General features: G+C 36.0%; 2 protein-coding genes across 2 annotated transcripts in view; both read left to right on the forward strand.

The window, feature by feature from the left end:
• The window catches only part of LOC106883014 (protein lifeguard 1), a 38,356-nt gene extending 34,831 nt beyond the window's left edge, over positions 1–3,525 (forward strand). Inside the window, exon 11 of the mRNA XM_014933877.3 lies at positions 500–3,525. Within this exon, the coding sequence (XP_014789363.1) occupies positions 500–652 (153 nt within the window). The 3' untranslated portion in view covers positions 653–3,525. The remainder of the gene's footprint in view (positions 1–499) is intronic.
• A 4,900-nt stretch (positions 3,526–8,425) lies between these two features.
• Positions 8,426–22,579, forward strand: part of LOC106883006 (pre-mRNA splicing factor CWF19L2) — a 41,795-nt gene continuing 27,641 nt past the window's right edge. The window contains exons 1-8 of the mRNA XM_014933869.3: positions 8,426–8,551; positions 10,710–10,814; positions 12,456–12,560; positions 13,429–13,512; positions 15,197–15,316; positions 17,960–18,145; positions 19,264–19,876; positions 21,818–21,984. Coding sequence (XP_014789355.2) covers positions 8,465–8,551; positions 10,710–10,814; positions 12,456–12,560; positions 13,429–13,512; positions 15,197–15,316; positions 17,960–18,145; positions 19,264–19,876; positions 21,818–21,984 — 1,467 coding nt within the window. The 5' untranslated portion in view covers positions 8,426–8,464. The remainder of the gene's footprint in view (positions 8,552–10,709; positions 10,815–12,455; positions 12,561–13,428; positions 13,513–15,196; positions 15,317–17,959; positions 18,146–19,263; positions 19,877–21,817; positions 21,985–22,579) is intronic.

Raw genomic sequence — 22,579 nt, forward strand, 5'->3', positions numbered from 1 at the left:
AGCGGACTCGCGGTTTTGATTCCCAGACCGGGCGTTGTGAGTGTTTATTGAGCGAAAACACCTAAAGCTCCACGAGGCTCCGGCAGGGGATGGTGGCGAAACCTACTGAACTCTTTCACCACAACTTTCTCTCACTCTTTCTTCCTGTTTCTGTTGTGCCTGTAATTCAAAGGGTCAGCCTTGTCACACTGTGTCACGCTGAATATCCCCGAGAACTACGTTAAAGGTAGACGTGTCTGTGGAGTGCTCAGCCACTTGCACGTTAATTTCACAAGCAGGCTGTTCCGTTGATTGGATCAACTGGAACCCTCGACGTCGTAAGCGACGGAGTGCTAACAACGAGTTTGGTAAGACAGACATAAGCAGGGCTAAGCACTGTACTTGGTGCATAAGTGTCAATTCAAATATAAATTGTAATTACTAGAGGCACATCAGAATAAATTCTGATGGTTTTTCATTAGATTGCTTTATACTGATATTGCTTTGTATTTATTTTCAGTATCTGGTATTTGATACCCAGATGATGATTGGAGGACGCCACAAGTACTCAATATCACCAGAAGAATACATTTTTGCAGCTTTGAATCTTTATTTGGATATTGTTCAGCTTTTCATGTTTATATTGACTATTGTTGGCAATGCACAAGATTAACGATATATATACGTGTGTGTGTATGCATGTGTGCGTGTGTGTGTGTGTGTATAAATATATATATCGCATCTTCAAAGGAAGTTATAGTATTTGTAAATGGTAAAAAAAAAAAGAAAAAATTATTTGATACATCCAAAGTTGGGTTTCTTTTGTGACTTATGGTATAACAGAGGATTGAATGCAATTGTTAATGCTATAGTTTCTCCATAGAATTATTACAATGAAACTACTTGCATACAATATTTGCATAATTTGATCCGAGTTAACTATTAAAATTTTGATCCTAAATTTTAATCTCAATATAAACCTAAAGATCTGTTATAACATTTTTCAGATAGATTCTCGTTAAAATATTCTCTACTATTTATTTCAAGACAATCCAAGAATTGTATTAAAATATTTAAAAAAGTTAATCAAAATATCTTTACTTTAGGATATGGATTGCAGTTGTTAATCTTTTTTATTATATACTTATTTATATATATATTAAACAGACACATATCTTTTAAAATTTAAATAATATTAAAAAAAATAAGTATTTAGAAATTTCAAGACTATTGTATATTGAAATTAAAATGAAACTTATAACTGTTTATTTCTTTTTTCATCAAATAAATAATATTGATCTGATTCCTCATCGGGATACCTCAGGTTTCATCTATAAATAATACTTATAACTCATCCATTTTTTTTGAAAAGAAAAATGATAGTAACTATAAGTCATTAGCTAGTAGAAAAAACAAAACAAAATTTTGTGGACAATATTAATGGTGAATATTAGATAGTAACAAGGAAATGTTACAAACGTTATAGTTGGATAAATAATCTGTTGGATATTTTCTGTCTTGTATCATTTTAGAAATATCTGATTTGTTAAATGAAAATAAATGGGACCATTTTAGAATAAAATGTAGTTTTGAATATTTGTAATGGAAATAAAGTATGTAGATACAGTTGTTATTCATGTATTCCTATTTAAAAATTGAACTTATATTATCAATATATAAATATACACAAGCATGGACGTTTGTGTTGTGTGCATGCGTATGTATATGTGTGTGTGCATACATGCACATATACAAACATAGATATATTCAAATATATGCGTGTGTGTGTGTGTGTGTGAGTGTGGTTTATACTGGAATTTATTGTTGTTGAAAGATAACTGGCACCTACAAAAATGTAGAATCTGATATTTCAGACCTTTGTCCAAGAATGGAAGAGACAAAACAGTGACGCTGTTGGTCTGTTGCTACCTGACCTGTAAGATAAATAAATGGGAGTGGAAAAGTGTGGGTTATAGGGAGAGTGGTAAGAGAGGTGGTGTGAGGGGCCCAGAGGTCAGATGAATGAAGTGAAGGAACTGCAAATTCCAGAATTGAAGTTCAAAAGAACCTGTAACTCGTTACCCTCTTCTGTCTATCTTGACCTTCCTCCTGCTTCGATTCCTCCTTCATTTATATTACTCTGACCTAAACAGAACTTCTATTCACTCTGTCTTCCTCACTCTTAGACAAAGGGTAACAACATGAAGCATTGGATTCTACACTCTTCACAGTAACTAAACTTTCTTCTGTGAACTTATTGTTACCGATGCAGACCGTCACAGGTTTTCTCGGATTCCAGATTTTATAACTTCTTAGCTATTTTGCCATCACATTTTTTTCTCCATCACCTTGTTTGAAAAACAAAGTTACCTTGTTAATTAATCCAAAGTAAGAATTTATGTTCACTGTTTCTAGTTTCTTGAAAGTTTCTTTTCTTTGAAATAGTTTTGTGTTATTCTCACAACTTTCCATGTTCCTTACAATTATTGTTCATGGAAATGTATCTAGCTGCCAGACTTCTCTCTCCTCCTATCATACCTCTACTTGGTTAGAGCCACTTGTTTTAACCTTTTCTTCATTGTAATATCCTTGTATGTTATTGTATTCAAAGCAGGTAACTGCACTTTTTCTTTTCCTTTTGGTTTCTGTTCGTTAAATGTGGAACTGTATAATTGCATACGCTATCAAATCATCCAGTTTATAAAGAAATATATTTATAAATTTCTCCTGCAGAAGCACAACCTGTAATAATTATATTTATTGGATGTATATAAAATATTTTTTGTTGTCTGTATATTTTTATATTTATTCTTTCCTCCCATTGTTGTTTTTTTGTTAGTAAAAGTATTATTACAAAGAATTTCTTATGTGTATCTTAATTTGTTTGTCATTATCTTTCTTTTCTTAGAATGAAAATTGGGTTGTTATTTCATGATTTATTCCAAAGATTTTATTTTGAAAGAAACCAGTATTATCATTATCTATTTGCTGTTCCTTTTGAAATTAAAGGAAAAAGGAAAGATTTTACTTCTTTCCCTTTGGCTTTTTTCTTTTGTTTTTTTTTTCCATTTTCCTCATAATCCACTCTTTGAGAAAAAAAATGTTTGTCAGTTATTTCCCTTCTTGCACCAACATGACACTCATTTTTTTCCCCACCTTTTGCTGTTGTCATCTGTAGACATGAAATCACCAAGTGAATAATTAAGTTATTGAACTGCCTACCTGCTCATGCAGCAAGTATTCTGTGTCTTTGGATAGGACACTAATGTTATGTGCCTCAGTTCAACCCAGTTGGAATAGGTGGTACTAGTAGATGTTCAGGAATTGTTACCTGTGATAGACTAGTTTCCTATTCAAAGGGAGACACATTTTATTTACATAATGCTACAGAATTCAGAGCTAAGCACCTTTATGAACCATTGCAGCTTGAGACATTTTGTTATCATCTATGAATAACTCCTCTTTCTTAAAATGGTTTTTTCTGTTGGAAAAGGAAAAGAAATGGAATTTAAAGAATGAAAAATAAAGTATTGGAATGAAATTTGATCTGTCTTTATTTTTTTTTTATTTTGTTATTGACATCTTTATTTTTCTTTTGATTGATGAGATATCCCACAAACCTCATGTGGCTATGTTCTATCATTATGTATTTCAAAACCATTGTTTTAATGTTCTTTTTTATGTTAGCATGATGAAATATGTTGAGGCAGATTTTTTTATGACTGGGTGCCCTTCCTGTTGCCAACTCTCACTTGTTTTCAAGTATTTGAATATTTCCCCTTGACCGTTTTTCACAGAAGATTGAAAACAGACAGTGCTTGCTTACCACTCTCACGTGATATCAAAGCAAGGACATATGTACATGCACATACACACACACACTGTGTGACACATTAGGTATGTGTCTTCTTCTATCCATGTGAGTGAATTTGGTTGATGGAAACTGAAAAAATCCTGATATAGGTGTGTCTGTTTTTGACCTCCACTATAACTTGACAATTGCTGTTGGTGTTTTTACATCCCTGTAGCTTAGTGGTTTGGTGAAAGAGACCAATGGAATAAGCACCAGGCTTTAAAAAAAAATGAAACACTGGGGTTGATTCGTTTGGCTAGAAATTCTTCAAGGCAGTGCCCCAGCATGGTCACAGCCAAATGACCAACACAAGATATACAAGTTTCTACCAAATCCATCACCAAAACTGCAGCTATAGTGAAAAACAATTGCTGAAGTTGCTATGCAGTGGGCCTGAACCTGAAACCATGTGGTTGAGAAGCAAACTTATTACCAGAGAGCCACATTTGTGCCTTTGTACCACACAGCCAAAGTTAATAATACCTGGTGTGACTGCTCTTCACAGGAACTCTATAGACATGGTGCTTTACTCCTTCATTTGCCTTCTAAAGCACAGGCAGTACTAAGACATGTAATGTTTCCATGCACATACTCTCCTTGCACTTTCTGTCTTGTATGTTAAGATTTATGGTTTGTAGTGACCTCATATTTATAAAATAGTAACCAAACTTTTGGCTTTCTCTTCCTGAGCAGAAACTTTTTCAGTTATGGACAGCTGCTGATCCTATACAAGGTAGAAGTACTCTGCACACAAGTTCTGATCACATTGCCTAGGATTGGTTAGCTTTCCATAAGCAAACTGTCAATCTGGAATACTAAACTTTAAAACATTCTCTAATTAGTGAACCTCCGATACACTAACAATACAACCACTGACTTACTGTATAACTCCTTTGTCTCTTTAATTTGTTACAACAACCGGCTGAAGCCATTATTTTGTCTCTTCTATCATTTATACTTACACCCACTGAAAACATTATACCCCTGTCTCTTCTATTGTTACTACAATGGTGTTAGCTCTTGAATAAAATAATTCGGATGCCACTGGTTAATTTTGTCTTTCATCCTTTCAAGGTTAATTTAAAAATTAAAAATATTAATTCATGGTGTTGGATTGATGGAAATGTAAGAATGTTTCACTAAATGCCTTACGGTATTTGTTCCAGTTCCCTTGTTTCTTTAGTTCAAATCCTGCTATTGCCTACTTGGATGATAGATTTAATCCTCTACCCGGCATAATACTTACCCCCTGACACTCTGGGTGCCTTGAGAAAAGTCCATTGTTTTGGAAGCATTCAGATTCGTTTTCTAGTTTAACCTCCTTGTATTTAAACCAGCTATACATGGCCCAAAAATTCTACCCATTTTATGTTCAGGCTGGCTAGATCCAGCTTCTCACACTTATCCTACAATATCATTCTAAAAATAAACTATCACGTCATCAAAATCTAGAAGCTATGAAATAATGCATGATTAATTCAAAACGATGTTAATAAATAAGCTTTACATTTGACAGAGTATTCTGAATACTAAAGGGTTAAGAATACCTAGTTTCAGAGACCCTGTCATGGGTACTGCTTTCTTGACAAACGGTTTATCATCCAATCCAATCCAGTCCAGTTTACCTGCTTTTCCTTATCACACCATGCCTACTAAGCCATAATCTTAAATCAAACTTGTCATTTAAATTCTCATTCCAAATATAGCAATCCTCTAGAACTTCTCTTATTTTCATAAAATTTTTTTTTTTTTTTTGTCTTGGAATTAAAATGCAGAACTTCAAACTGAATATCAACTCCATTGGCCAGAACATTCTGGGAAGCTCCACATGAGTTTTAAATTATTGCCACTCATCTCTCAGGATTTAAAAGGAGTGTCATCTATATACAGTCTAGACACCTCTTGCCAGAATGCACTGCTTCCATAAATAAACACTTTGAAAATGCTCTTAAATGGGGCAAAGAAACAATCTCGTACAATTCCACATTGATGAATAACAACAAAACACTGAAATTAATGCTAAATTTCACAAATTCTGATGATCTTTTAAAGCAACCATGCAGCTATGGCACTGCCAACTGTGTAGGATTTAGATATAAACTGAACAACCCTACAGCTTAGGGTTTCAAAAGGATTAAAAGACATACATGTTTTCAATAAGGGGTTCTCCATACTTTATATAGCTTAGGATCTTTCCAGCCTAATTCCAGCCCTGACTGTCAAAACTGCTGCTTTAGAATCAGAAAATATATGAACAGCCCTGGTTTGTAGCTGGTTTTCAACAACTCACAAGAGAAACCCTCACAGAAGTACTGCACACATATCTAAGATAATACAGCTGCTACACACACACAAATATCCTAGATTATGTAGAAAACAGTTAAGTTAGTGTTAGACATTAAACACTAAATTGGAAATAATTGTGGTGACATACAACATTAGCATAATAACTATTTTAATCTTTTCAGGAAGTACAGAATATAATTTTCAGTATGTTTCAATCTGATTAGACTTCGTCAATGAAGCATAGACTTGAAATTACTAGCTGAACTAATAATAAGAGAATCACAAATAATAGTTCTTCACTAATGTGGTCTAAAAAATAAAAAAATTTAAAAAAAAAACTAAACATGCTCAAAGTTGTCTTCCTTCCCATATAAACCCTCATTATTAGGCAATGCTCACCACATTAAATATGGCAACACTGACGTTTTTTTTTTCTTTTGTCTTGGAGTAATTAATTTCAATGATTTGATTTATTACTAGAGGTAAAAATGCTATCCAGCTGATTGGCAAAGTTTCAGCCAGCATCAGACTACAATTTATCTTTCCTGTTTATCACTTCTATAGAAGGTTAGGAAGACATGAAGTGTGGTATCATCTGTCTTGGAGTGGGCATTGCTGGACATGACAAGTAAGTTGCTGATGCATGGAGGTAAAAATGTGTGGTACACAAAGCTAAATCTTGGGTACAAACCAGAGAGTAGGTTGGAGAGAGTACTATGATAGTAATACCTAACAGAAAGCCACTGGTCAAAGAGATGACAAGCAAAGCCGATGTTTGAGAGCTAGACATGGTCAGAAACATCGTTTTGACTGTGTCAGCATACAAATAGTTTGTTTACATGAAGTTTCTTGAGGTCAAGTGAAACTGGTGAGTTGACATAGGAGAGTAGTTCTCTATTAGATCTAGTTTTACGACAGCCGTTGTATCGGATACTCAAAGGAGAGAAAGATTTAAAATAATAGATGCTGTTTAGATGTTGTGTGGTGGAACAGCAGTTGGTAGTCAGTGGCGTTTCTTGTTGAGGAAACAGGTCAATTTGTAGTAGGGTTCCTAAAGCTGGTTGTACTAGCATTGGTTTAAAACCTACATTTTAATCACACAAAAAAAAAGCCTCTACTCATGTAAATTGACTACTATTGTTTGGATAGTTCCAATTAAATATGTCCAGAAGTTAGGTTAAATATATATACATGCATAAGTACTGTGAATTCCTATTCTACAAACTGACAAACAATTCCGTGAATACTTTACCAGAGTAAGTCTAGTTACATCTAATATAATAAATGCGAAAACTAATTTTTGTGTGTCAGTGTGTCACACTTTGATCCCCTCTCTCACTATTCATTGACGCTCCTACTATTGCTCATGTTTGGGTGAGAGTAATAGTAGGCATAGAGACGCTAGTAGATTGATAGCTGTGATGGTAATGGGGTAATAGTAATAGTATGAACTGTAGTTGTGAGAGAGGCAGAGGTGCCGGTGATAATGGTGGTGGTGGTGGTAGCTGAAGCAGTCAGGGACAACGGTGATAGTAAGCGATGTGAAAGACAGTGGTGAAGAGGAAGGCAGTGAAGTCAAAGGAATTGATGGTGGTGGCGTCAGAAGTCTGAATGGTGTGTCTATGGTAATGGTGGTGGTACTGGTGATGGTAATAATTGAAAAGAAAACAATCAACAGAAAGAGAGTGAGGGAGAGAGAGAGAGGTTAGACGGGAAAAAAAAATTGTACTGACCCCTGAATGGGAAGACAAAAAATGTTTATCCTGCAGCTTTGCAATAAGTTCCAAGTTGACAAATTATTTCATTGTTTTGATGAAAATTGTTCATTGCTTGAAAAATATTGGTCAAGTTTAATAAAATTTAATACGTACTCAATACATGAAGAGTCATTGTTGGGCCCAAGGTCCAATGAAGAGCCCTCCACAAGAGGGTGGCTTTTAAGCTAGTATAAAAATAAACTTATTCATTTCATGATAAGCATCAAAAGTGCATCGTTGTTGAATGGCTGAAAAAAAAAAAGCTCTTAAGAGAAAAAATATTAAAACACTCAAGAATGTACAGGGTATCCACAAAGTCTGGGTACATGGGGATTAACACATACTTTAAGAAATTATTTAATTGTTTATGTTATGATTTTATTTACTCCATGTACCCAGACCTTGTGGACACCCTGTAGAACCATCAATTTCGTAAGGAGAAAAACCATTTGGGAAATAACTGAAATAAATGTTCAGTTTCCCTTGTCGGTAAAATATAATTGGTATCAATGTTTCACTAAACACCGTTTAGAATGGAGACTATTACACCGGTTTGATAAGAATTTCCTGTTGAAAACATTCAGAGAAAATGGAACCAATTGCTTTTAGAAGTTGTTTTGCGATCGAAGAAGAACGGGAGCAGTTGAGAAAGGCTCGGCAAGATGTCATTAAAAAGGTTAAGTCTTCATTAGAAAAATATTAACGCTTATTTTGTATTTTAACCGTGAGAGTTGAAAACTATAAAGGGAAACAAATATACACATTGAAATTGACAATCGACCCAGTCACCTGTTTTATCAATAATTAGTAAATAAAGACTTCCCCAACCACAAAATATTACATTATTTAAATATTTAATGATATTAGTAATTAATAATAATTTTTAAAATTATTATAGATTAAGTTTGTTTTCTCAGGTGTGTATATTAGTCGTTTTGAAATATATACAAACCTCTCATATAAATATCCAAGATAATCCATAACATTTGTTTTCCATTTCGAATGTCCTGAATTATTTTAATTTCGGGTAACTTTTGATCGTAAACTTCGTACAGAGATTATATTTGCGAAATTGCTTGATTTGTTTTTAGATTGATTGTTATCAGTATTATATTATTGTTTTCTAACAAAGTCACACAGCCTCAAAGTTTTGGACATCGAACCAGTACTCGTCTGAGGAATTTGAACTCGGAACAAAAAGAGACTGCAAAAGTACTCGGTATTATTTCCAGCATGGAAAGCAATTGTAAAAATGGCATAACTACAGAGTTCTACCCCATATTGTATTTATTATGTAGATTCCGAATATACAAAAATGTTCGGTGAAAGTGTTTTGGAATGGGGGTGGGGGACAATTTTCGGAAATTCCAACAGAGTCCACTTAAATTCTTCTTAACTTCCATGAAAATTAATATTTTTTCGTGAAATTTTCTACAAATATACCTTGATGTATGTACATTTCGAGCATGTAGGAATTTTGAAGGAAACAACTGCAGGTTATTTTTGAGAAGCGTTCCCCCCTCGGTGGTGTTTCGGAGCAAGTCGTCCATAATTGTTTCATTTTTCTCTATTATGTGCGTATGTGCATCCGTAGATTTCTAATGAAGTAATAAGCAGAAGAGAGAAGTCGTCATAAGAAAACTTACGTTAAAAATAAAATGCACACGATTTTTTTTTCTCAATAGAAGTAAATTCCAAAGTAAACGTTTCTAATAGAGAAGTAGAAGAGAACAGAAGCAGCATATTACTTCAGTACAAATCTACGGATGCACATACGCACATAATAGAGAAAAATGAAACAATTATGGACGACTTGCTCCGAAACACCACCGAGTGGGATCTACATAATAAATACAATATGCATAGAAAATTTCATTAAAAAATATTCATTTTTCTGAAAGTTATGACCTTCCAAAGTCTGTGGGGTAGAACTCTGTAGTTATGCCGTAAAAATTATATATATATATATATAATATGATGGGCTTCTACACAGTTTCTGTCTACCAGATTCACTCGCAAATCGTTGGTTGATCTAGAGCTATATTAGAAGATACTTGTGCAAGTGATGCTGAAGCTGAAACCATGTAGTTGCGTGGATATTGTTTCTAAATCTTACAGAAAAATGTAGCAATTTTAACCCTTTAGCATTTAAACCATCTAGATCCAACCTCTCACACCTTCCCTACAATGTCATTCTAAAAATAACAATTCCATCATCAAAATTTTGAAGCTACAAGATAATGCATGATTGATTCAAGACAATGTGAATAAACATGCATTACATTTGGTTGACTAATCTGAATGTTAGAGGGTTAAACCATAATCACATCTTTACGTTGAATCATTTTGTCTCTTATGGTTTGGTTAGTTTTCTTCTGGTTACTCTGTGTGAATTTTTTTTTTTAAATATGTTTTTGTCAGAAGAGAAAGCACAGTAACTATGACTCTTTTTGGTGTCTCAAACTGGAGACCTCGGCCTAATGCTTGCAATAGAGTAACTCTGCTAAAGGTTTCCAAAAAGGCAGGAGGTGGAGTTAAGCTACAGGGTGTCCACAAAGTCTGGGTACATGGAGTAAATAAAATCATATCATAAACAATTAAATATAAGAAATAATAATTTCTTAAAGTATGTGTTAATCCCCATGTACCCAGACTTTGTGGACACCCTCTGGATTAAAATCCCCAATATGTAGTTAAATTAAACGAAACAGAATTTTCATAGGTGAAAGGTAAAAATAAAATTGATTGAATTGTCACTTGAAATGGTAGTGAAGTTTTTTAACAGTGACTCTTTTATTGTTTTGTTTTGAATTTCAAATTTTTTATTTTTAAAGGCAAAATCTGATTATGGAAAAGCTGAAAGAAAAAAGGAAATTGCAAAACAGAAAGGATATGATGACTGGATGTTGCCATCTGTATTGGAGAGAATTGATAAACAAGTAAGCAATCATCATCATCTTATGTCTGTTTTTCCATACTTGCTTGGATTATTGTATGGTCTTTGTCAACATAGGCTCCCATTTTTTGTTGTGACCATTTTGTCCTTTTCTTTATGAAGTTCATCATCCTCTGTTCAGCTTCCAACACTTTCTCCTATTATCTTCATTAGTTTTCCTCTTTCTCATGTTCCTTCTACTTTAAATATGTCACTCTTCTTTATCTAGCTGTCATCTTCCATGCTCATTACATGTTTATATCAGATCAGTCTTTTGTCTTGCACACTCCATCTGACATCTTGTATATACAGTTTTTCTCTCTTGGCTCACATGTGGTCCATTGATTGTGTACACTAACATTACTCATCTAACACAACATGCTTGCTTCATCTCTTTCTGGTCCTTATATTTTCTTCATATTCAATGCCTAGGTTTTGCTACCATACAACTTTGCATTTTGTACACAAACATCATACAATCTACCCTTCACTCAAAGAAAGAGAGAGAATGCCTTTGTTGTCTGTAGAGGTAATATTCTCATAAACATTTTCCTATTCATTCTCCACTGTAGACACTATACTTCTGGAACACCTTCTTCCACTGGTAATTAGATTACCTAGATGAAAGAAGCTATCAATAACTTCTACAAAGCTCTTTGAGCATTGGAACAAATTTCATGGTTACTTTTACTGCTAACTACTATTGTTCATTTGTCTATGATTTACACTTTTTATTTGTATTATTAATCAATGTAATCGACTTAATCCCTTTGTCTGTCCTTGTTTATCCCCTCTGTGTGTAGCCCCTTGTGGGTAATAAAGAAATAAGAAAAAAAAGGCGGCGAGCTGGCAGAGTCGTTAGCACGCCGGGCGAAATGCTTAGTGGTATTTTGTCTGTCTTTACGTTCTGAGTTCAAATTCCGCTGAGATCGACTTTGCCTTTCATCCTTTTGGGGTTGGTTAAATAAGTACCAGCTACACACTGGGGTCGATATAATCCACTTAATCTGTTTGTCTGTCCTTGTTTGTCCCCTCTGTGTGTAGCCCCTTGTGGGCAATAAAGAAATAAGTAAAAGTGCCTGTGCAGTACATGATACATAGTGATAATTCTGTCTCAAATTATCTCTATCTTGAGAATGGTATTTTGTTACATCTTAAACCTCAAATTTGAATCCTGAACTCTGCCAAATTTAGATTGGAGCCTGGTGTTGCCATCCGGTTTCACCAGTCCTCAGTCAAATCGTCCAACCCATGCTAGCATGGAAAGCGAACGTTAAACGATGATGATGATGATGATGATGAAGTCACGTGGATTGGTGGTATTTGGTTCATGGTTGTAAGATCATGAATTCAACTCTTAGTGTCACATTGTGTCCTTGAGCAAGACACTTTATTTCACATTGCTCCAGTCCACTCAGCTGGCAAAAGTGAGTTGTACCAGTAATTCGAAAGGGGCCAGCCTTGTCACATTCTGTGTCATGATGAATCTATATTAAGGGTCTGTGTGTCTGTGGTGTGCTCCACCACTTGCATGTTAATTTCATGAGCAGGCTCTTACAACATTGATTGGATCATCTGAAGCCCTTGTCATTATAACCAACAGATTGTCAGTTTTTTTAATCCTTAAATTTTTATAATGTTGCAGAGTGAACACAAAACCAAATCAAAGAAATCAAAGAAAGAGAAGAAAAAAAAGAAGAAACATAAAAAAGAGAAGAAACAGCACCGTGATTCAGAATCATCCGATTCTGTAAGTGTTAAGTTATCTTTCTAAAGATGTGTCGTTGTCACTTTGTGAAATAGGCCAGTTGCTATTTATAAAACTGTTGCTGTAACTGGCCACTTACTGCTAAACAACTAGTCAGATGTTATCACTGACTACAGGTATGGCTGTGTGGTTAAGAACCTCACTTCACAACTCTGTGATTTCAGGTTCAATTCATTTGTCTGACACCTTGGGCAAGTGTCTTCTTTTAAAGTTTTGGGTTAATTAAAAATCTTGAGTGAAATTTAGTAAATGGAAATGATATAGAAGCTCGGTAAAATGACTGTTCCTGATTTTGGTTGGTAGACTTCATCTATTGCCCAAATTAACACCACCACTTGGCTTTAAATGCCTTTTGTTGAATTCATTGTGTTGTAAGCATTTGGGCCAGGATTTGGGTCTGAGACTAACTTTCTCCCTTCTTGTTACTAATCTCAGAATCTCTGAAGATGATCATGGACACTGGGCTTTCTTTTGTAAATGGATCATTGTCATCCTCTTTGACATTTACTTTTCCAAGCCTACATGGGTTGGACAGAGTTTACTTGGGAAGATTTTTAATAACCAGATGCATTCCCTGTTGTCAAACCTTACCTATTTCTGAATTTCCATCAAATGCTGAGGTGCACATTAAAGACTAATTTTAAATTTTGTAATCAATATATTTGTAGTAAAGATCAGTTGACTTTGTTGTTGAATGTTATGGAAACTGAAAATTTGTTGGACAATCTTATTTAATGCTTTTCATCTTTACACTACATGTAACTAAATTTTGATTTTATTTTAGTTATTTTTTTACTGTCTCACATTGATTTGAGATAAAAACAAAGAAATTGTTTATGTATTTATAAAGGAAAGCTCTGATAATGAAGGCAAGTGGGTTAAAAAACCTGCTGCAGTTCCTGCAACAAATCCATCTTCAGATGCACCTTTAAAGGTATGGTTCTTACTTTCTTAACCCTTTTATTCCTAGGTGAGCACAAGACCTCAAAGGTTTTGAAATATTTGGAGAAAATGTATTGTTTAATTAATTATGCTTAACTCTTACTGCATGGGAACTGAGTATACTCAGTTCTGTTCATATACACTTGAGGCATGAGAACTGAGTTTATTTGTTTTTGATAGCTGGGTATTTTCAAGAATTCTTCACATTTCATATGATATAGTGCACACCTTTTACATTTACTGGCAAATAGAAAAAAGTTGCAAGAACTGATTTGTATATGATTACATCATATGGTACATGTTACATCACCAGGAAAAATTTAATTAGCATAGTAAGGGTTAATGGTTATGATTCAGTTTATTGTCTTTAATTTTCATAACTCTATTCTTTCTACATAAAGAAGAATATATCAAAGAAACAGTACTCATTTATCATCATCATCATCATCATCGTTTAACATCCACTCTCCATGCTGGCATGGGTTGGATGGTTTGACAAGGAGCTGGCTAGCAGGGAGCTGTCCAGTCTCCAACTGTCTGCTTTGACATGGTTTCTACAGTTGGATCTCCTTCCTAATGCCAATCACTTATCATAGTGTGCTGGGTGCTTTTTACATGCCACCTGCATGGGTGTGTTTACACTGCACTGGTACAGGTGTATTAACGCAACACCGGCATGGGTGCTTTTTAAGTGGCACTCACACCTGAAAGGACAAGCCTGTATATGTGGAAGATAGCAATTTTACTTAGCTTAAAATGTCTTATCAAGTACAGCAAATCGCCACATCTCCTGGTCCCTTCTTATTTCTTCAGTGGGGCTCAGTGTTTGAAGATCCTTTCTCACTGCTTCATCCCACATCTTCCTAACCCTAACCCCTTCTACAGGTACCTTCACAATCTCTTTGTTATTGCCTGAAAGATTATGATGAATAAGAGAGGGCTGAGGACTGATCCTTGATGGATACCCTACTTCTACCCAGACTTCTTCACTATACTCGTTGCCAACCTTCACCTGACTGACAGCATCCCTATACAGAGCCTGTACAGCTCTTGCCAACCATTTGTCTACCCCTAGTTTCTGCATCGCCCACCAGATAAGGGATTGGGGACTTCTGTCAAAGGCTTTCTCCAAATCAACAGAAGCCAAGTACAGAGGCTTATCCTTGGCTGGGTATTTCTCCTGCAGCTGCCTTACCAGAAATATAGCATCAGTGGTGCTTTTCCCTGGCACGAACCCAAACTGCATCTCATCTAGGCTAACTCTCTCCCTAATTAGTTGGGCTATGACCCTCTCCATGACCTTCATCACCTGATCCAGCAATTTGATACTCCTGTAGTTATTTGTATCTAAAGCATCACCTTTACCTTTGTAGCAGTTGACTATGGTACTGCTACACCAGTCATTGGGTATGATTCCTACCTGATTTACGATGCAGGTGACAAGACCATAACCCACACCACCCGATATTTTAAGCTCGTAACCCATATAGGCTTAAATATCTATATCTATCCATCCATCCATCCATCTATCTATATATCTCTTTCTGTCTCTGTCTGTCTGTCTCTCTCTGTCTATATATATATATATATATATATATATATATACACACACACACATACACATACACACACACACACACTCACACATATATATATTTGTGTATTTTATTATCTAGAGAGACAACTGGATGGAAATGGGATTTGAAGCATTACCGACTGTAAGCCGTTACCAAATCAGACAAGAACAAAACAAGCTGAAAAATGCTAAGAAGGAAGAAGAGAAGAAAAAATTAGAGGTAAAAAAGAAAATGAGCTAGATTTTCCTAATTAAAAATTTTAACTAAATTTTTTAATAATCTTTCCATTTTTTCCTCTCCTCCTAATGATTTTTTGATATCTCTTCTACATTGGTTTCTATAAAAGAATGATTCTACAGGAATACTCTTTTACTCTTTTGCTTGTTTCAGTCATTTGACTGTGGCCATGCTGGAGCACCGCCTTTAGTCGAGCAAATCGACCCCAGGACTTATTCTTTGTAAGCCTAGTACTTATTCTGTCGGTCTCTTTTGCCGAACTGCTAAGTTAAGGGGGCCCTAAACACACCAGCATTGGTTGTCAAGCGATGTTGGGGGGACAAACACAGACACACAAACACATACACACACACACACACACACACACACACACACACACACACATATATATATATACACATACATATATACGACGGGCTGAGAGAAAAGTTGAACATCAGAAGCATCAGATGTGGTGTGCAAGAGAGATGACTGTACTGGTATGGTCATGTGATGCATATGGATGAGGAGAGCTGTGTGAAAAATTGTCTCACTCTAATGGCGGAAAGAACCTGTAGAAGAGTAAAACTCAGGATGACATGGGACGAGGTGGTGAAGCATGACCTTCGAATGTTGCGCCTCACAGAAGCAATGACAAGCAACTGAAACCTTTGGAGATATGCTGTGCTTGAGAAGACCCGGCAAGTCAAATGAGATTGTAGTCACGGCTGATGCCAGTGTCATGTAACTGGCCTGTTGAAAGCACTCTTCAATCGTTGGGTGATATGCTGTGCTTGCGAAGACCTGCTGAACCAATGCCAGTGCCGTCTGACTGGCACCCATGCTGGTAGCACAAAAAACACCCACTACACTCTTGGAGTGGTTGGTGTTAGGAAGGGCATCCAGCTGTAGAAACCTTGCCAGATTAGATTGGAACCTGGTGCAGCTCCCCCAGCTCCCCAGTTTTCAGTCAAACTGTCCAACCCTGATTAGCTCCCGTGCTGATGGCATGTAAAAAGCACCATCCGAACATGGTCAATGCCAGTGTCCCCTGATTGGCTCCTGTGCCGGTGGCTCATAAAAAGCACCCACTACACTCTTAGAGTGGTGGTGTTAGGAAGGGCATCCAGCTTTAGAAACCTTACCTGATCAGATTGGAGCCTGGTGCAGCCTATTGGCTTGCCAGTCCTCAGTCAAACCGTCCAACCCATGCCAGCATAGAAAACGGACGTTAAATGATATGGTTGAGGATATATATATATATGTGTGTGTGTGTGTGTATGTGTTTATGTATGTACATATCTGTGTGTGTGTGTGTCTTTGTGTCTGTGCTTGTCCCCCCACCACTGCTTAACAACTCGTGTTGGTGTGTTTATGTCTCCGTAACTTAGCGGTTTGGCAAAAGAGACCGATAGCATAAGTACTAGGCTTTAAAAAAATAAGTCCTTCAGTTGATTTGTTTGGCTAAAACCCTTCAAGGTGGTGTGCTCCAGCATGGTTGCAGCCAAATGGCAGAAACAAGATAAAAGATGAATAAAAGATATATATTTTAATTTATTTTTACTATTTGTTGTTTTAAGATGTTATGTTCTGACTTCAAATTTTGCCTCATGGCTAAATAAAAAGAAAAAGAAAGCAAAAGAAAAAAGACAAAAAAACAAGACCCCCCCCCCCACCCAAATCCACAGATTTTTTTTTTATTCTTTTATAGATATTACCAATATCGTTATAAGTATCAAAACATGTCAGAACTTGAAATAGTACCTTTCTAAATCTCTCAGAGAGATTTATGCAGTTGTGATACAATGAAGTAGTTGTATGCTGTCAACTTAATGTGACAGTCCCCTGAAGGGAATAATACTACTGTTGGTTAGACCTAGGAAGCTGCACTGCTTCCTGTCGGCCTTGACACATTTCCTGTGTCCTTATGTTTACAAGAATTATTCCCGTGTCCTAGAATTATTATATGTTTACAAGAGCTTGACAGGCATCTTCGACTAGCAGGTCATGCTACTCCAGACTGATGATGAGCAAAGACTCAGAAACCTGTCCTTGGATGCAGGCTTAGCTGGGTGGAGGTGCTTGTCTCCCCCTTGTAACCATAAGAACACAGGAAATGTATCAAGGCTGACAGAAAGCAGTGCAGCTTCCTAGGGCTCAATAGCAGTAGTATTATTCCCTTCATGGGACTGTCACATTAAGTTGACTGCATACAACTACTTCATGTCAGAACTCTATGAACATTTATTTATTTATTATCATTATTATTATTATTATTATTATTATTATTATAATAAGGTGGTGTGACGGCAGAATTGTTAGCATGCCAGGCGAAATGCTTAGCTGTATTTCGTCTGCCACTACGCTCTGAGTTCAAATTCTGCCGAGGTTAACTTTGCCTTTCATCCTTTCGGGGTCAATAAATTAAGTACCAGTTACACACTGGGGTTGATGCAATCGACTCATCCCCTCCCCCAAAATTGCTGCCCTTGTGGCAAAATTTGAAACCACTCTTCTTCTTCTTCTTCTTCTTCTTCTTCTTCTTCTTCTTCTTCTTCTTCTTCCTCTTCCTCTTCCTCTTCTTCTTCTTCTTCTTCTTCTTCTTATTATTATTATTATTATTATCATTATTATAAATTTTAATAGTCTGTACAACAAGAGCGAGAACTAAACCCATTTTGGAAAGATGGTGGAACAGGATTACCAGAAGAAGATAAAAAAGAAACAGCAGTGCCTCACATTTCTTGGCTGAGGAAATCTTACAAAAGATGTCAGGAGCAAGCTGAAGAGACTGGTCAGAGTTTGGAAGATGTCGTTGCAGAAAGATGGGGGGTAAGTGCTTTCATTAATGTTGTGGAATTTGCAATTCTTCATTGGAATTTTATATTTTGTATTATTAGTTTAAATTATTATTTCAATAGGTGGAGGCATGGCTGTTGTGGCTTGCCAACCATATGGTTCCAGGTTCAGTCCATATGTTTGTCACCTTGGGCAAGTGTCTTCTACTACAACTCCAGGGTGACCAAGCCTTGGGAGTGGATTCAGTAGATGTAAACTGAGAGAAGTCTGTCATGTCATGTATATAAGCATATACATACATACATATAGATATATATACACACACACACACACACATCATCATCATCATTTAACGTCCTTCTTCCATGCGTGCATGGGTAGAACGGTTCACAGGAGGTGGCCAGGTAGGAAAACTACCCTACGCTACTCTGTCTGTTTGGCATGGTTTTTATAACTCGATGCCCTTCCTAACACCAACCTCTCTGCAGAGCAGACTCAGTGCTTTTTTATGTGGTTCTAGCACAGGTGAGGCTAGTTTGGGCATGATTTTTACACCTAGATGCCCTTCTAAATGCCAACCACTTTACAGTGTGGATGGTATGCATTTTACATGGCACCAGTGCTGGCAGGGTCACCAAGTAACTTGCAAGACAAGGAATTATGAGAGGAGCAGGGGCATTTGAGGAGGGGGACTTGTATCAGTGGATGAAAGGTTAAAGGGTGACAAAGAGACTAAGAGGCAGAAACAAGTGTCTTGCTATAACAGAGGTGCATTGGAGAAGGTGATCCAGTATCAGATGATGAAAGGTTAGAGTGTGACAGAAATAGGAAGATAGAAATAGATGTGTGTGTGTTTCTTTATCTTGATTTTCCACAATAATTATAAAATGATTGTCACTGCCATATAAAGAATGCCATTCATTTCCACTATTCTGTAAGAACATGTCTGGTCATGGAGAAATATTACCTTGCTTGGAAACAGGTGGAGGTTGGTGACAGGAAGGGCACCCAACTGTAAAAAATCTGCCTTAATATACTCTGTCTGACTCATGCAAGCAAGGAAAAGAATACATTAAAATGATGATGATGATGTTTGTTATTTTCATTGATTTTTTTTTTTATTGATTTCTTTCTTTTTCTTTTCTTTTAAGTCTTTGAGAAAACTAGAATCACTGATGAAAAAAGCAGAAAAACTTGAAAGAGAGAAGCACGGTTCCCAGCAGTATAGATGTACGGAATCGAAGAAATCTCATGAATTTTCAAGTAGAAATAGGGAGAGATTTGGAGACAGAAGAAACATGTTCAGATCTCCTGAGTCTCCTAATAAATATTATTCAGATACTCAATCAAAATCGGAGGACAGTTATAAACATGGTTCTTATGATAAAAATATGGACAATTCCAGTCAGAAATATCGCTCCAAGTCACCTAGCTCTTATCACCATGACAAATCTCAGGACAGTAATATCTACCAGTCATCTCGAAGCTCTTATAAAACTTCTATGGAACATTCCAGCAGAGATTCAGGTTATTGTTCCAAACCAAGTGACAGTAAAAGATCTCAGTTTATGAAGCCCGGTGAGCATGAAGATTCCGAGACTTCTAAGAGCCGTGGCAATGTAATGCCATGTAATGCCAGCGGTGTTCCACGGTGGAAAAAACAGAATACATCACAGCCATCTATCAATTTGAAAGTTGTGAAAAAAGATGAGGAAAGATCTAGAGGCGGAAGTAAGCCTGGAAGGGAAAGAAAATATTCTTCTGGTAGGATATAAATTTTCACTAGTATTGTTTTTTTCCTTATCCTTTCATACCTTTGGGATACAGAGATATAAAGCTCCAGTGAATTTTCCTTATATGTATCAATCATTGGATGCAGTCTAGTATAATATATAGATCCAAAAATAGGAATTTAAAACTTAACTGATCAGTATGTAATGTCATATCTTGGAATATTTTAAACTTTTTTATAACTTGTGGATAAGCAATATTTTTTGTAAAAAGTCCTCTTTTTGTTCCCACACACAAATTTAGATGTTATGCATGCATTTACACATACATCCCACTCTGTCACAAACACATACACACAGCTAAGTGTCTGCTGTGTGTGTGTGTGTCAACAGCATTCATATGTGTGTATGTGTACACATGACAGTAGCATTTATTTGAATTTTTCTCTCTCTCTCTCTCTCTCTCTTTTGCATACACACTTTTACAATCCCCTTTCCACAGCATGACAGATTTTTTTCTTTTTACACCACAGGAATCTGTTATTAACACTTTAATGTAATAGATGTGAAGATTAAATAGATAAAGAAAATACATAGATACTGTTGATATTGAAAGATGAATATAAACTCAAACCTTTGTTCCTGAAATACTGCAAATATTATGTCAAACAGTTGCTGTATATTTTTCTGTAGAAAGAATGAAAATATTCATTAATGAAAGTATTTAAATGAAAATATAATTCTTTCTAATATAGGTACAGGGCCTGACATTTGTTGGGTTGGGGCCAGTCGATTACATTGGTATTTCTTTCATTGATTCTGAAATGATAAAAAGCAAAGTCTACCTCAAAAGAATTTGAACTCAGAATATAAAACCAAAAGACATGTTGCTAAGCTTTTTGTCCGGCAAGCTAATTATTTTGTCAGCTCATCGCCTTAAATGGAAGTATAATGAAAGTACTTGCATTTTGTATCATGTTTTTTTTATAATCACCTGTATTGAGTGGCTTTTCACTGATTGACTTTCCTGGGGGTATGTTTTTACACTTTACTTTAAGTAAAGACCAACAATCACTTTTGAATTTGGTTTTGTTTTGAAGATGCATGAAGTTTTACAATATCTTCTAAACAACAATTACAATAAATTTGATCACTGATTTTTTTTTCCTAGACATCATAGTATCAATATGAAAGGTCATTGTATATTATACACAAAAGTAGTTGTGCACATGATACATCATCATCATCATGGTTTAACGTCCGCTTTCCTTGCTAGCATGGGTTGGACGATTTGACTAAGGACTGGTGAACCAGGTGGTTACACCAGGCTCCAGTCTGATTTGGCAGAGTTTCTACAGCTGGATGCCCTTCCTAATGCCATGCATATTATAAACAAATGCTTATAAGGCTTATGGGCTTCCATCATTTACCACATGTCACTCATAAGGTATTGATCAACCTGAAGAGCCAGTCCCAAACCATGTGGCTGTCAGGTCCTGCTTGTGCTGAGTAAAAGGTAAAGACCCCCTTCAGTCATGAATGACCATGGAATTGAACCTAGAAAGTTCCCCTCTGAGGCACAAATCTGAGCAAGGTGGTTGTCGTCCAATTAAAAGGCAAAGGCTGACAGAGCTTGGCACTCATTTCTACAACTGAGTGAACTGAAGCAATGTGAAATAAAGTGTCTTGCTCAAGAACACAACACACAGCCTGGAATTCAATTCACAACCTCACAATTGTAAGCTCAATGCTCTAACCACTGAGCCATGCTGAGTATTGATGTGAATATTATTGAAACCTCTTTCCAAAGAGAAAGCTGATTGAGGTTATTTTTGTTAAAAAATCAGAAAAACACCAATCATAATATTCTTTCAATTTCTTTGAACCAGAAAGCTTTGTTTTCTATAATATTTTAATAAAAAATTAGATTAATTTAGTATTTAAAAATTTTTTTATTCTCTTTTGTTCTGATAAGGTTCCAGCTCTAGTAGCAGCAGTTCATTGTCTTCTGCCAGTGATGGAGATGACAGAGAAAAAGAGAAGGACATGAAAAATGAAGAAGAAGTTCCTGTCATCCTCACTGAAGATCAGATGAATGATTTATCGGCTAAAATTCTTCGAGCTGAACTTATGGGTGATGATGTAAGAACGAGTATTTCTAATTTAAGATTAGATAATAGAAACAGATGTTCAAATATGGCATAATATTGGTTTAGAATTTTGGTACAAGGCCAGCAATTTTAGGGATGGGAGAATGTTTATTACATTGACTCCGGTGTTCAACTAATCCTTAATTTTATTGATCCTGAAAGCATTGAACTGAGAACGTAAAGCCAAAAGAAATGGTACTAAGCGTTTTTCTCCTGCATGTTAAGGATTCTTATTTATTTATTGCCCACAAGGAGCTAAACATAGAGGGGACAAACAAGGACAGACAAAGGGATTAAGTTGATTACATCGACCCCAGTGCATAACTGGTACTTCAGTGCATAACTTTGATGGCTATATAACCAAATCTGTTATCAGAACCTTAGATCAGTGGTTCTCAACCGGGGTCCATATAAGAGTTGGGTGGGGTGTCCACGCAACAACATAGTAAATTGAGGATCCATTATAATATTTCAAAGGCTCCTGAAAAAATTTTGTTTTAAATGTATGTATTGGTAGGTTATTGCAAGTAACAGCTAGGTTTCTTTCCCTGACATTTTACAGAGTTCAACCTACACAAGTTAATGTC

This window comes from Octopus bimaculoides, chromosome 6, assembly GCF_046866305.1.
Source record: "Octopus bimaculoides isolate indiv1 chromosome 6, ASM4686630v1, whole genome shotgun sequence".
NCBI lineage: Eukaryota > Metazoa > Mollusca > Cephalopoda > Octopoda > Octopodidae > Octopus > Octopus bimaculoides.